At 43.8% G+C, this 16285-nt stretch overlaps 1 protein-coding gene across 1 annotated transcript in view; it reads right to left on the bottom strand.

The window, feature by feature from the left end:
- The window catches only part of PHACTR3 (phosphatase and actin regulator 3), a 168004-nt gene extending 152664 nt beyond the window's left edge, over window positions 1-15340 (bottom strand). The window contains exons 1-2 of the mRNA XM_044299648.1: window positions 15184-15340; window positions 14521-14607 (exon numbers count right to left, since the gene is read on the bottom strand). Of these exons, the coding sequence (XP_044155583.1) occupies window positions 14521-14607; window positions 15184-15340 (244 nt within the window). The remainder of the gene's footprint in view (window positions 1-14520; window positions 14608-15183) is intronic.
- Window positions 15341-16285: the final 945 nt, after the last annotated feature.

The following is a 16285-nucleotide window of genomic DNA, read 5'->3' as shown; positions in this document are numbered from 1 at the left end:
CTTTATTCACCCATGTGAAAAATAATTGCAACGTTTCAGCTCACAACTGAGCCTTTCTCAAGCAAAGAAACACAAGCCTGTGCGTGTCTTATACAGCATTCTCAAAAATCAAGTAACCAATGAATTTTGCAGATCAAAAACATGTGACTATTCATCATGTGAAAATAATTGACCAGGATCTCTGTGAGTACCTTGTGGTGACACATCCAGTCACACCTGTGATGTATGTGCTCCCCAAGGTCCACAAATCTCTGGTTGATCCCCCAGGCCGGCCGATAGTGTCTGGTTCTGAGTCAATATTCAGCAATATCGCCATATTCTTGGATAAGATACTTTGCAATTTTGCGACAGGGGCAGTCTCATATATTCAAGACACAACCGATTTTTTATGCAAACTTAATGCAATTGGGGTGGATAGAGAGCAGACATATATTCTTGCATCCTTTGATGTAGTCTCTCTCTACACCTCAATTGATCACACACTGGGCATAGCGGCTGTGGAATATATGTTAGAACTCTCCTCTATGACTGAATCTGCTAGGCATTTCATTCTATCCCTTTTGCGTATTGTTCTACATTGGAATTATTTTCTGTTTCAAGATTCCTTTTATAAGCAATTAAGGGGAGTAGCGATGGAGTCGAATGTGGCCCCAACGTTCGCGAATATTTTTATGCGAAAATTTGAGGAAGACGTCATCTATGTTTCACACCACTTCAGACATTTGTTGCGGTGGTGGCGTTATATCGATGACGTCTTCCTCATTTGGACCGGCACGGAGAAGGAACTGGTTGACTTTCATATGTATTTAAACAGTAAAAATAGTGATCTTCAATTCACATTGATTTTTTCACATACGGAGGTACAGTTCCTTGACACCACGGTCGTTTGGTCTGGGGAAAAATTCCTCACTAAATTATACACTAAGCCCACTGACAAGAACACCATATTAAGATATGACAGTAATCATCCGAAAAATATGGTCAGGCATTTACCGTACTCGCAATTTCTGTGGGTACGGAGGATAACGTCAGAGGATAGCAATTTGACGGAGGCCCTTGAAGAAATGTCAAGGAAGTTTGAAGATAGGGGCTATCCGCCAATGTTGCTACGCACACATAAGCAGAAGGCCTCTGAGATGGATAGAGGATTGACTTTAGTGAGGCAAGACAAGGAAAATCCCCAACGTCGGATTCCATTTATTTCCGTACACACGGAGGAAAGTGCAGCTATCAGTAAGATTATTAAAAAGCAATGGAGTATACTGGGAAATACTTTCAGTGATATTCAAGAATTCAGATTGCCTCCCCTGTTTTCATACCGGAGAGCTAGCAGTCTGAAGGATCAATTGGTAAGAGCGGATTGTGGTACAAAGCAGCGAACACCTCAAATGAAATTGACAAAATATGGATTGGGCAGTTTTCCGTGTTTAAGCTGCGTAAATTGCAAATACATTGGCAAGGGACGCAGCTTCACACATCCTGCCACTGGCAGAACTTACCCTATCAACTTTCATTTGACGTGCAATTCAAATTTTGTAATTTATGTGTTAACCTGCCCATGTAATATCATATATGTGGGGGAAACCTCAACTGATTTGAAAACCAGGCTGAATAATCATAGATTCTTAATACGTCAAAAACGGCGTGATCTACCAGTACCGAAGCATTTTTCTGAGCAGAAACATACAGAACGTGAATTAATATGCTGGATTGTAGACCATGTACCTCCCCCAGGAGAGGGGGTAATCGATTAAAAATATTGAAAAATAAAGAAATGTGGTGGATTTACACTCTTGATAGCCTAAAACCTAAAGGGTTAAATATGGAATATAATCCTGGATGTATTTAAATGACTGTTTGCCTGATACCCCTTAACTTATGTTCTCTGGCATGATCCCTGTTGTGAAGATGGTATTTAGCTATGATTCACAAGCATATGAGTAATTTTCTCTTTTTGTTTTGTTTTTTAGACACCATGCAGACTGATGCGGAAACAGTGAACATAGAAGTTCGGACACATGTGACAGCTCGCGATGTTCTATGTGTATAAAATTAACTGGATAGATTTTCCTCTGTTACTGTATCCACGCTGTGTCAAAATTAATCTCTGCTATTAAGTGGTCTACATGGGAGATCCCCATTACACTGTCTATGGACGAAACAGTGAGACGGTTCGGGGTACACTATACTCACGTGTGGTGTCCCCCTTACCTGACCATAATTTTGGAGGGGTTGATCCACCCGGGAGGTTGGATCCCTTTCCGATTGGCCCAGACAGTGAGGTTGACACAGTGATAAGTGCCTGGTTCCAAACTGAGACGATTCCTTGAAATAATGCCACATTATGCGCGTGCAATAGCCCCTACACAGTAACATTATGAAATCTGGTTGCTGATGATGTAATGGAGCTGAGTTGCGGGCGCATGGTGGAGGCAGAGGTCTGTCTTTGACATTTTGTGGTATTGGCAGTATTAGTTAACAGTGCTGTTCTTGGCAAGTATTCACATGGACATGCGATTTTGTCAGACATGGTCAAACTTTCATTGTTTTCCTCAGTCTCCGTGGTGTATGATTTTAAACATTAACATATGATTTATCTCTTTTGTACTTTTATGCACTTTATTCATGCACATATGCATTTTGTTAAATGCACTATTCAAATGGTAAAAGTTTGGATGCAATACCAATGGACACAGCTCCATGTATTCAGTAGTAGGATACTTTGCATATGTAATTGTTCACATGACCTAATCAGGTTAATTATTTTCACATGATGAATAGTCACATGTTTTTGATCTGCAAAATTCATTGGTTACTTGATTTTTGAGAATGCTGTATAAGACACGCACAGGCTTGTGTTTCTTTGCTTGAGAAAGGCTCAGTTGTGAGCTGAAACGTTGCAATTTTTCACATGGGTGAATAAAGATTTCTATCCTTTTCAAGTCTTGGAGTGCTGTCCCGTTTTCTACATATATAAGAAGGTTGAAGCTCATTCCTTTGGACACAGCACCTGAGCCAGCAGACTGGTGCCGCCGAATTCTTTCTGGTATATATATATATATATATATATATATATATATATAATTACTAAAATACACAAGGTATAGCAGCAATCTACCTGTGTGTATTAAAGAGATATTTAGCGTCAAGCCTCAATTGTCCATGTACGAATATTCAGTTTACGTATATACAGGCATTCCTAAAGTGGCAAGAAAACCCCACCACGTCCTACAGCAGATAGTCAAGAGAGTCTCCCTGTTGATGGCTTATGTGAGAGCCCTCACAGTTTAGGCTGCCCTGAAGAGGAGGTTGGGGAGGAGGCCGGTAACCCCATGCATAGCTGTGATGATGGTGGTTGTTATAGTGGCACCTGTAGCCACAGCATTGGTGGTGGGGGCAACAACAGTGTCAGTCAGGGAAAACGCAGAGAAGGGGAAGGGGGCCCAGGAGCACACCATGATATGTCCCAGTCTGATAAAAGAGGCAGGTAGGGTGATAACTCCGATGACAATTGTGTGCTGGACAGAATCTGGGAGCTGAATTGTGGTTCAGAAGATGAAGCAACAACTTTGAAGAACTGCAGTGGCAGTGGCAGACCACGTACCTCCCTGAGCCACATCTGCTTAGGGATCTGGTGATGCCGCTGGGTAGGTTAGGACCAAAGGGTGCCAGAACTAAGCCCGGTTTGGCTGCCTGTAGCTCTGTGCGAGCAGCTCCCATATGGCACCTTTTCCCAACAAGGCGGGTACACAAAACCACAGCAGTGTGCAAGATCTGCAGGATTAAAATAAGCTGTGGCCTTTCAAACACAATTATAGGAACCAGAACTCTATTGCAGCACATAAGGCGGCATTACTGGATCCTTTGGGAAAATACAACTGGCCAGCATTCCCAATCAGAACAAGTCTGTGATCGTCTACAAGCTGAACCCCCGCCTGGCCAAGTTGCTGGTGGTTAAGTCAGTGTAGTACCAGGTAGTAGAGCCTTGTACTCTCACGTGGCAGAGAATGCTGGCCACTCCTTGCGATTCTCGCTGTGCATCAACTGTTACGGGCAGGAATAGTGCATGTCTTTCATGGCCTATTGGGTCAATGTTATTTGCGGCAGTGGAGAGGCAGCACCCAAGCAACAAGGCCAGGTCCTTTTGACCATCTCCAACCATATCATGGAGCTGGCTCCCACAGCAGGCACTTATCTGCCTCCTCCACCTCTTCCTCCATGGACATGGTCCTGCCCCCAACATCAGCAGGGCATAGAGTCATTCACACTACCCCTCCTTACTATCACATCTGTCAGCTCAAGCATTGCCACACCATGTTGGTACTGTTCGGCCTGGGAGAGAGCAGCCACACTGGCGAGCAGTTGCTCAAGTACATCAAGCAGCAAACGTCCCGTTGGCTATCACACCAACGACTCTAACTGGGCAAGGTGTTCAGTAACAAGGGGTGCAACATCGTGGCCACCCTGAACCTGGGCAAAATAACACATGCTCCCTGCATGGCACACGCTCTTCAACCTAGTGGAGCAGCTCTTTCTAAATAAGTACACTGGCTTGTGCATGGTGCTGGCAAAGTCCAGGAGACTGTTCAAGCACTTCAGCTACTCTTACATGGCGTGGAACTCTTTCCTGGACTTGCAGTGACAGAATGGCCTGCTGCTACACCTCTTAATCTGCAATACTTCTACTTGTTGGATTTCAACATTGCACATGCTCGAGCGTCTGTATGAGCAGCGGAAAGCTGTGAACGATTTTGTCATGCACCAGACAGACTCAGCAGCAGGGAGTATGTGTTGCTTTGAGGTCAGGCAGTGGCAGCTCATCTGAGATGCTTGTCGGGTGCTGAAGCCCGTCAAAGAGGTAAAAAAAATTGTCAGCAGGGCAACTGCGGCATAAATGACATCATCCCTCTCATATTTATCTTAGAATAGACGCTGACGCTCATGCAGCAGGGAACTATTGCGGAAGAAGAGCAGCTGATGCATCTTGCTGTCCACCCTATAGCTGTTGGGGACACACAAAGTGAATCTGCCATGGAGGAGGAGATGAGGAAGATGAGAAGCTGCCACTGCCAGAGGAGGATGAGTCAGAGGTGGAGGAGTAAGAGAACGATGATGAGGATAGCACCAGCCAAAACACCTAATTGTCTCAATAGGGGAACAGAGCTGGAAAGAAGTGGCTCCTCGGACATACTGGCCAGAATGGCCACCTGTATGCTGGCTTGTTTAAGCAGTGACAGGCATATCGTTGACATCAAGCAGTCTGATGATTACTGGATAGCCATGCCTTTAGATCCTCACTACCAAGGCAAAATGGGGGAACAAACTATGTTACTAGGAAACACAGTGTAAGCAGCTTGCCGCCGCTTAGGGCGAGCAGATGCTTGCCGCCAATGTGTCTGAAAAGGAGGCCTCCCTCTGCCCCTCGCAGAGTCACCTCACTTGTGCCTCCACGAGCATTAGAAGCCGCAGACGCCATTTCAGTCTCCTCAACATAATGAAGCAGTTTTTCCACGTGCCGCGTCTGACTGAGGCCAGTTAGCTTGCCAACAGCTCCCACCTCCACGCCCAGGTTACGGCCTACCTAAACTATGGCCAGTCTGTCGCATACCCAGTTCCCTGACCCTATGGATTTCTGGGCAGTCAGGCTGGAACAGTTGCCAAACTGGTATACTCTCTATCTTCTTTGTTGCCCTGCGTTCAGAGTTTTCAGCACCGCAGTGGGAGGAATGGGGGGGGGGGGGGGAAGCATGGTGACACCCAAATGGTCAAAGTTGTCCTCCGCCAGTGTCCAAAACATCACTTTTGTCAAAATGAACCAAGCCTAGATTCAGGAGGATTTTCACATTCCTGCTGATTCTGATGTATAGACCTTGCCCACCTCACCTTGCTGGTGGTGCCCCATCTTGCCACTGTGCTGTCTGTCTGCCTATTATCGCGTTCTGTACGGCTGCTGCTGCGGCCTGCATTATGCTACTAATGCCTCTCAATCGTCAGTTTATGTCTGTTCAGTTTCCACACGGTTGAAACTTTAAACACAGTCCAAATGCTGGGGCCTGCATCATGCCACTAATGCCTGAGGGTCAGTTTCCATGTACTCACTTTCTACACGGTTGAAATTAAATTTCATTAAGCTGCATACGTACATGATTACTGCTTCTATACCGACATTTTCAGGGGGAAGAGGGGGGGTTAACACGGTTGAAATGTTAAATTATTATTATTTTTTATTATTTTTATTATTATTATGAGGTGGCATATGTACGTGATTACTGTATTAATACATACATTTTCTCACCGTCCAGACAGGCTGAATACGATCAATGGACCTCTCCTTGCTGCTAATGGCCCATCTTGCCACTCTTGCTGTCTGTTTGCCGGCCTACCTACCAACATGTTGTGTACAGCTGCTGCATGCTGTGGCCCGGCATTATGCCACTAATGCCACTTACCAACCATATTCCATAACACTATGTGTGTTTAAACATCATCTCTCCCTCATAAGGGACAATTTTTGAAAGCTTTGTAATATATGAAAAAGCATGAGATCTTTGCCAGTGCGGTTTCTTTTTAAACACGCTGTATGATAACACTGTTAAATGTGTGTTTACCTATGTATGTCAGTGTCACTTAAACATCATTTACAATTACTGTTATTGCGTTCCAGAGCTTGGGGAGGGGGATGTTGGACGAAAAAAAAAAAATAACAAGTAATTGTATAACAAGTTTTCCTAAAAATTTGTCCTAGGAAGCTAGAGGGGGTTATATACCAACGTTCAGGGAAGTTGGAGCAATTTCAGTTCGGCCACAACAATTTAGGTCTAAACTGAACTTTTTTTTTAATTTGGGGAATCAGACCAGAAATGAATGTTGACTGATTCGCTCATTTCTAGTTCAAAGACATTTCACAGCAAATACTGCATTGTTATATCTGTTCATGTTCATGTCCATGTCTATGTAACCCGCAGAAAGCAATAAAGCAAGAAGATTTTTACTCCTGGGTGAGTGCTGTGTTATGCTTTACTACACATTGTTATATCTGTGTTAGTTGATGCAATACTGCATCAGAAAGTGTGTTTTAAAAAAAATTCCAACAAAAATGTAATTGTTGAACCAGTGATATTAAATGCACAGTTAAAAGACATTTCACTGAAAACGCTGCATTGCTATATTCATGTTAGCGGACACATTACTGTATCAGACTGTTTCATAAACATTTTAGTGCAAAAATGTCATTGTTGAACCAATGATTATAAACGCATAGTTCAAAGACATTTCATTGTAAATATTGCATTTTTCCCAAAGTAAATGGTCAATACCTGTGTGCAGTGTGCTTGTAGAATGGGATGGACATTTAATTACACCTCTATTTTTAAATTTCAGAAAAGTCACTTGCAATTTTGCTAGTATTATTTAATAATCTGTGTACCAAACCCATCACTTATCACTTAAAGGAAATCCGTGACTTTTAATTTATAAGACTCATAATAACTCTGGAAAATGGAAGAGTGCAAAACAAAAGACCCAGGCCTCATCATCCAAATGTTAGAAGGTGGGTAGTTGCAGTGGTAGGAGCACCAGCCATCTGGTGGTAGCTACAGTAGCACTCTGGGTAAATACAGAGAAGGGAATAGGTAGGGAGGCTAACGAGCCCACAATAACATATCACAGTTTGTTAAAAATGACGGGAAGGGTGAGGACCATGATCCTGAATGTGTTTTGGACAAGACCTGGGGCGCTGAGGAGGAGGTGACATCAGAGGAGGAGGGTGGTCGCCACAGCAGCAATAAAAAACAACATACTGCCAAAACCTCTGAAAAAACTAGCAGGGCCAGATCTTCTTCTTTTGTGGTCAGCTGAGGAACTAGTGGTAATGTGGGCGCAGGCGTAAAACGCTTGCTTCTATCTCTGTGTGAACAACTCCTGCATGGCAGATTTTCTCCACAAGGCCGGCACACAAAACCACAGCTATGTGTAAGATCTGTAGGATTAAAACAAGCCAAGAGCATTGAAACACCAACATAGGTACCAGGGCTCTATTGCAGCACATGAAGCGGCATCAGCTGATCCTGTGGGAAATTAGAACTGCCTGCATTCTAAATCAGAATACTTCTATCCTCCTTTTCTTGGTCTTCTTTATGCCAGATCCCCAAACAGTACAGTGTCCTTGTCATCTTCATTATGAGATGCTCCTCCTCTTCTTTGTCCTCTGATCCATCATGAGACATCCATAATGGAAAGTGTGGCCATGAGAAAACTATTCGCGACCAGCAATTAGCTTGTGTACAAGCTGCAATCCTACCTGCCCAAGATGCTGGCAGTGAAGTTGGTGCCATACCACTTAAATGTGGTAATGGTGGCACAGTTTTGTGTCTTCATCAAAATTAGCAGGAGGCATGTATTGTTTCAAGATCAGGCAGTGGCAGCTCATCAAAGATGCCTGTCACATGCTCAGGCCCTTCAAAGAGGCCAGCATATTTGGCAGTAGAGACATCTGTGGCATCAACAATATTATCCCCTTGATATTTATCTTAGATTGGACGCTCACGCTAATGCAACAAAATATGGGGGGGAAAGAACACCTTAAATATTTTGCTTGCTGCTGTGAGAAAGTCCTATGGAAAAGGATGCCATTTGAAGATGAGGAGGAGTTGGTGGTGGAGGAGGATCAGGAGACAGATGATGATGATGATGACGACACTGTAAAGGGGACCAACCTTCAGAGCAGGAAAGAACTGGGTGTGCAGGCACACTGGCCAGAATGGCAAACTGTATGCTTGCTTACATAATGACCACTGCATCCTTAACATCAAGCAATCTGATGATTACTGGATAGCCATGCTTTCAGACCCTTACTATTTAAACAAAATGGCAGAATATTTTCCATTTCCCGAAAGGGAGACCAAATTACTGTATTACCAGGAAACATTGTATACACAGCTTGCCGCAGCTTTTGGCGAGCAGATGCCTGCTGCCAGTATGACTGACTGGGAGGCCCCTCTCTGCCCCTGCAATCACCCACCACTGGCTGTCTCCGATACCATAAGTAGCAGAAGCCGTAGGAGCAGCAATAGAGCCAGTTCAGTATCATAAACATGATGGATACATTTTTCTATGTGCTGTGCCAGGCTGATTCAAATCAGAAAACAGAGAACACCCAGATTCAGTCCTACCTGGATTCTGGCCTTTTTCTGGTGCATACTGTGTTCGCTGACCTCATGGACTTCTGGGCAGGCATGTTGGAATAGTATGCCAAACTAGCCCAGTAGGATGTCTCTGTCTTGTCCAGCCTCTTAGACAGGGGGGCAGCATATACCATACGGAAAAAATTGTCCTCCTCCAGTGTAGAAAACATATTTTTTGTCAGAATGAACTAGGCGTGGAGCCGCAAGGATATTGTCACGGATGGTGTTGCAGAAAGCTAGAACTTATAAATAAACATCCGACTGGCTTGATCCCAAACTAAGGAGCATATGGGTGAGCCCTATAAAACCCCTAGAGCTCTCCCTGACTGCTATGCCCATGCAAAGGTCTTTATGGTAGACGATTGCATGTCCACGTACCTCATACTATGTGACACCTGAAAACCCTATAATAGTGAGGGGACACGACTATCGGCTCCCTGCACTTAATACGGACGGAGTCAGGGTCACCTAGAATCAAGCCAGCAAGGAAACACGAATAAAGAAAACAGACTCATCTGAGGAAGCAGCTTCCAGCAGTGAACACTATCCAGGAAGAAGTATAAACTGCAAAGTGAGGCAGTATGGACGGAATATAAAAAGAGACAATTAGTGTAAATAGGTGACAGCTGGGAGAAGGAAAGGAGATGACAAAGTTAAACCAAAACAAAGAACTTCATGCAGGTAGAGAAGAACATCTAACAGACCTTCTCACAGAAGTGGCGGTGACAGATATTCAGACACCTCTGGGTGAGGCAGATGAATAGACAACAAGACGGAAGGGAAAAGACACTAGGCCTCACCGCTAGGGAAGGAAAAGGGTCACCACCTATGAAACCCTGCTCCTGGCCCTAACTCCTATCCGTATGGGCACCTCTCGATGGTAGAGATGCCCATACACAGGAACCTAGCAAACCCTGGTGGCCCTCAGATGCCCTAGACTTAGTCATTTATTAAGACCAGCATTTTAGACGCTGGTGTTAATACCCCTTGCTCTGGCACAATGGAAGACATTATCCAGCAATACTGAGCAGTGTTGCCGAGAATCCAGCACAGGTTTTGGACATAAAACTTACAAAAGCCAGCAACAGCATCACAGTGTGTCTGTACCTCTGTCTCCTTCCAGCACATCATCCCCCTAGTCCAGCCATGGCCAACCTGCAGCTCTCCAGCTGTTATAAAACTACAAATCCCACCATGCCCTGCTGTAGGCTGCTAGCTGTAGGCAGTCTAGGCATGCTGGGAGTTGTAGTTTTGCAACAGCTGGAGATGTCTGTAAAGAATAAATCAAGGCAACTGGACTTACTGTAGATTAAATCTACAGTAAGTCCAGTTGCCTTGATTTATTCTTTACAGATATACCATGGCCTGGATAAATGAGAACCTTCACAGAAAACAGCTGGAGAGCCTCAGGTTGGCCATCCCTGCCCTAGTCCCTTTCCGCTCTCCATAACCCCTTATGGGCAGCAAGTAATGTGATCTGCCAGTGATTGTCTGGTCTATCAGCTATGAACTGAAAGTGAGTGATCAGTTCAGAAGGCAGGAGGATAAGTGGATTCTAAATGGAGAAAGGGGCATTTTTTATCTAATAAGATGTATTACAAATTTTTTTGTGTTTGCTTGCAATATTCATTCATGAAAAATAAGTTGAGATTACAGTGCTTATATAATGCTACTTATGCTACTTATAGCCATACTTGAATGTCGTCAGGAACTTAAGTGGAAAAAAAATTTAAACTAAAAAGTATAACACACCTTTAACAATTCAGTTCTAAATGACGCCTTCATTAGAATACTACATTCCGGATTCCACCACTAGGGGACAGTGTCTACCTACAGGAAAGTACTATCAAGCCAAAAGCCTGTAAACTACAGGATCACTGTGATGTGGGCGACTGATACAAAACAGGATTCTGAAGGCTCCCACGTAAAAACCCATGTGTTTCAGTAACAGAACAGCAGTACATAATTGGAGCGGCGTGACTGGAAAACCCAGCGGGGACCTGCAGCTTTCCCTTTTAATCAAACATTCCCATTGTGATGGGTTATTGAGCAGTACCTGCAGCCACTACAGTGCTGATTATTAAAGCAGATTATTAAAGTATATTATTTATTAATCAAGTATGTTATGAAAATTTTACACTGCACAAATGACATTGGGATTTTTCAGATTCCTGAACAATCCTTCGCTGTAAGATTACTTCATTGTGTATAAGATCAGAGAGAAGTCAATAAGGAGAAAATATACAGGGGTAGGCATGGATGACTGAAGCATTAAGGGGGTCGTCTGGCATGTACTCTGTCCCCTTCAGAACCCTGCATGTCCATGCATTATACATACAGCCCTTTGATTACAATGGGCAGGACACTGTGTGATACTTAAAGGGAATGTGGAATCAGAAAATAACTCACTGTAGGCATACATTTAGAATTTTTTTTTGATGGTGTTATTTTTTATTTTCCATGTCAATATCTATTATTAAAAAAAATCATTTTTTAAATAAATAAGATCACTTTACTGTAGTTATCTACTTATAATCAAAGGCAGAATAAGAATGACAGATAATCCACCATTCACAATCAGTGATATCACAGCTTATCTACTCCCTCCTGACCTCTGCACAAATCACAGAGCATGCCTGGAAAACTCTGCCGTAGAAGTAAGTGAATCCCCACCAGTCTACTGTGTCTAAGGCCCATGTGGGCTGCTGTAAAGCATATCTCTAAATGCTGTTAAGAAGAGGCAAGATGGCACCCCCATAATCATGTTCAGGAAACAGAATTAAAAATCTACAATAACAAAATAAAATAAAAGTATATGCGACACTATCTGGTTTTAACTGGCAGAATAAAATATAGGTGACACGATCCCTTTATGCTCCAGGGAAATTTGACCATTGCAGCTGGGTTACCCTACAGATTACATCTGATTGCTAGTGGTCTTTTTGTTTAATAAAATGGGATTGATTGTGAACAACAGCAACAGCTAAGGTTGGACCTATGACAATTCCACAGTGGTAATATAATGTTAACATACAAGTGGAGGGTGAGGAGTGTAGCTTGTGCAAGACTTTATTATTTAAAAAAGCACATGGTAGGTGGGGGGCCCTGTTGTAGATTTGGCAAGCAATATATACTTCTGTCTGATCCTAGTCTGCCCAGTAGGTCCCCAATTCATAATGAGATGTCTATGGTAGGTGCAGAAACAGATGAGTGTTTCCCATAGACTATAATGGAGAGTGACAATTGTGGACATTGCCTGTGCAACAGGTTCAGCTCTACCTGCTGCAAACAGTGTTTGTGCCATCTCTGCCCTGTACTTGTTGCTGGGTAGTGTGGGCAACGTGTAGAAGTGGAAGGAGAAACTGGTCTATTGGCAGCAGTCACCCATGGAGAAGGCTCTCCCGCCCTGTGACATCCCCATAGGCGCAGCCACACTTGCAGGACAGACAGAGATAAACTCTCTTGTCGCCTGATCATTTGGAGCAGTTTGACAACCATCACTGCCCATGTGCATGCTAAATACACGTCACACAACAATCTGATTGGACTCCCCACTGACCCGCTTCTATAAAGTCATGGGGTGAAATACAGCAGCCCAGCACACCATTTATATTCAAATATTTTCACCCAGGCTGGCCCTGTGATACGAGCATCAGAGCTGGATTGCACAGGGCAAGGGCTTCATGTTTTTAAACTTCTAGGCGGAGGCTTCCACCCAGCAGTGTTCCCAGTGACGTCACCGTCTCTGATGGGAGGGTTTAGCCCTGCCCTAGCTGTTTTACAGGCTAGGGCAACGCTAAAGCTGGTCCATTAGTGCCGGTGATGTCGCTGGGCTCACTGCTGGGTCCTTATGGAGAGCCTGGTACGTCACCAAATCCCCATAAAAAACCTGGAAATAAAATGCTCCGATGCTCATATTAGGGGGGGTGCCTGGGTGAAAATGTGGATATGTCCGGGTTCAGCGCTCAACCTGGACAACCCCTATAATTGAGCACATTACAAGTAAATCAAGTAATGACGCCCTGAAATGGGTGTTTTGCTTTAAAACAGTTGTCCAGGATTAGAAAAGCATAGCCACTTTCTTAAAAAAATTGTGCCACAACTGTCCACAGGTTGTGTGTTATATTGCAGCTCAGCCCCATTCATGTAAGGGTTAAACTGACATATATTATGTTAGTCACTGTGATCCCTCTAGTTGCAGCTAGTCCCTCTGCCTTAACCTACAGAACTGCCAAGTTGCATTCTTCTTCTCCTGTGCCCCTTCCTCAGTGAGCCTCCTTGTTGATGCACAAGGGTCTGCCTATCCCAACATTTCCAAACCACCAGCAAGAAGTTGTGCTAGAAGTGGACAGGTGTGACAGGAGGATAGGTTCTGCTGACTGGGAGGAACAGGAATCTGACTTTTGTGGAGAGCCAGAGCCTTCAAGAATCCTACCATTCCTATCAATAAATATTTAAGGGGTTTTCCGAGATTTTGATATCAATGGAACATCCTCAAGATAGATCATCAATATCAAATCGGTGGAGTTTCGACTCCTATAGCCCCCACCAATCAGTTGTGGCCCTCCGGTGAAAGTTGCGGCCTCTTCCTAGGCCAGTGACATCACATTCCTCGGCACAGCTCAAATGCATTTATGTGAATGGTTCTGAGCTGCAATATAAAGCACAGCCACTATCTAATGGACTCACCAGAGCACCGCAGGTTCCTCAAACAGCTTGGGTCCTGGGTGTCAGACTCCTTCCAATTTGATATGGATGACCCATTCTGAGGATAGGTCATCAATATCAGAATATTTTTTTTTTAACCCTTTTAACAGAGATATGTGTTTGGGATTCCGTAACTGTCGACCTGTGGCATATGTCTACAAGACTGTGATCGCAGGGGCACAGCAGTCACCTGAGGGGGAATCTATGACTGATTGCAGCCTCCCCATCACTACAGTTGGGACTGTAAAAACTCTGATGTCAGATGTTTAACTTAATGTATATGTTTAGGTAAGGGGGTCATGCACATTCTTTGCGCAGGAGGACCCCTGCAATGTGTGTTCCCCCCTTGAGATTGATCCATGACGGGTACATTTTCTGCTGGAAACAAGGGGTGGGAAAGCAGGGGTCAGGGCGGCACACCTGTTCTTGGGATTCAGAGTTCCAAGTAGTTGGACCCCCAGTGACCAAAATGGGAAAACTACTTTTGCCAATACTAAGATGACATATCACTGGATTGGATGGAAGTTCCCTTGGCCTATACCATGGCCACCTCCATCATGTCCAGTGTAATAATTGGACTATGCTGGTTTGTCCTGCTATATATTACAACATCCTGTGGATTGTAGTTTACCTTTTTCCATAATCTCTAAAATTCCCTTCTTAATGATGTCATCACGGGTCTGCCGGGAGGTGATCTTCTTGGGAGTGGAGACAATTCCTGGGAATAGATACAAATGTAGTGATGTAGTGATGTAGCAGCACAGTTGAAGTAACCCTCAAGGGTGCAAGACTCAAAAAGGTTGGACTCCGAAACTGATCTTCACAATAGCTGCCTAAATAGAAACAGCAGCACCCCAAAGGGCTTCAAGCAAAAACAAAAATTAAAAAAATTAAATAAATCAACTTTTTTTTGCTTCCTAGAGGGATTGTCACATATATTTCCTAGGCTCCTGAATGGCAAAGCTGCATAGTTAAATAGCAATACAGGAATGGGGCGGAATGATTACACATCTAGGCATATATGCCATTCAGGAGAAGGCATATATGGAAAAGCTGGGTGTCATCTAGAATGGCAGACATTAGGGATGAGCGAATCGACTTGGGATGAAACATCTGAAGTCGATTTGCATAAAACTTTGTTTCAATACTGTAAGGAGTGAGCTCTCTGTACAGTATTGAAACAAAGTTTTATGCAAATCAAATTCGGATGTTTCACCAGTGGTCGATTCAATCATCCCTAGCAGACATATTGGACACCTTATCATCAACAAAATGCTCCCCCACTATTTCTTACCTGCAGAGGACTGTTTTAGCTTTTCACTTTTCTTTTTCCTCCATTTCCAAGGTTTGAAGATCCTCCCCAGTGTTGCAAGCTTACTGTTCCTCCTGGCAGGTGGGGTCCGCATCCCTGTTACCAAATACTCCGTCCGCAGTGCTGGAGACTGGGCCATCTCTTCTAAGTGAGAGAAAAGAAGGAGAATGTTAGTATAATTGGCCACAGTTGGGACTCCAGGATTTGTTTGCATCCCCCATAAATTATAAGAGATGGGAGGCTGGACTTATATCAAAAATATCAAGGAGACTCCTTCTCCAATCCATGAAATGTCATACATACATATTTAAAGACACAGTCATACCTGAAGGCTAACGCATTTTAGACTATCAAACTGATAAAAACTTGATGACCTATCCAAATCCAAGAACCCTCCCTTCCAACCAGCCAAATAAAGGGGCGGTAGTGGTGAAGCGAGCAGCATATTCCTTTCACTATTTACCGGGAAGAGCACCATATATTTGGTTGCGGCTCTGCATAGTCACATAAAGATTTTTTTATTTTGCCAAGTTGAGCTTCCAATTCTATGGTGTCCATGGAGAGGGGAAGCACTGTACAAATTCAGATTTCCCATGAATAAGTAGAATGTGGAAACCCCAACCTCACTTCACAGTCCTGTAACCAGCAACACCATTATGGAACCTAGACAATTTATTTTTCAAGACCCCAAATTACCATTAGAGACCCTAGTTGTTACCAAGATGGCACAGCCACTTATAATGGTTTCTAAATATCACAATACTGGCCCTTAGTATATTTGTCAGAGAGGTAGACCCTATAGCTGCCATGGGGCCTGTGGAGGGTTGAAGGCTAGCTCTGACAGGCCGACCTAGGGCCCACGTTAGGTGTATATGAGCAACAAAGTTACCGTCTACCTCGAGGTAGGGTGCATAATCATACCATGTTTACCAGTGGCCTGCAACTGCCACTGAAGGAAGCTTAGGGTGGGTTCATGTTACCTGTGCTATCTGGTAAACAAAAAGAAAAAAAATTTACAATGGAACTCTATGGTGAACGGATGCCACTGTATGGCATCTGTCTGAGGCATACGTTTAATGTATAC

The sequence above is a fragment of the Bufo gargarizans genome, chromosome 6, assembly GCF_014858855.1.
Source record: "Bufo gargarizans isolate SCDJY-AF-19 chromosome 6, ASM1485885v1, whole genome shotgun sequence".
Taxonomy (NCBI): Eukaryota; Metazoa; Chordata; class Amphibia; order Anura; family Bufonidae; genus Bufo; species Bufo gargarizans.
Note: the sequence above shows the minus strand (reverse complement) of the source record. Positions and strands in the feature narration are given on the sequence as shown.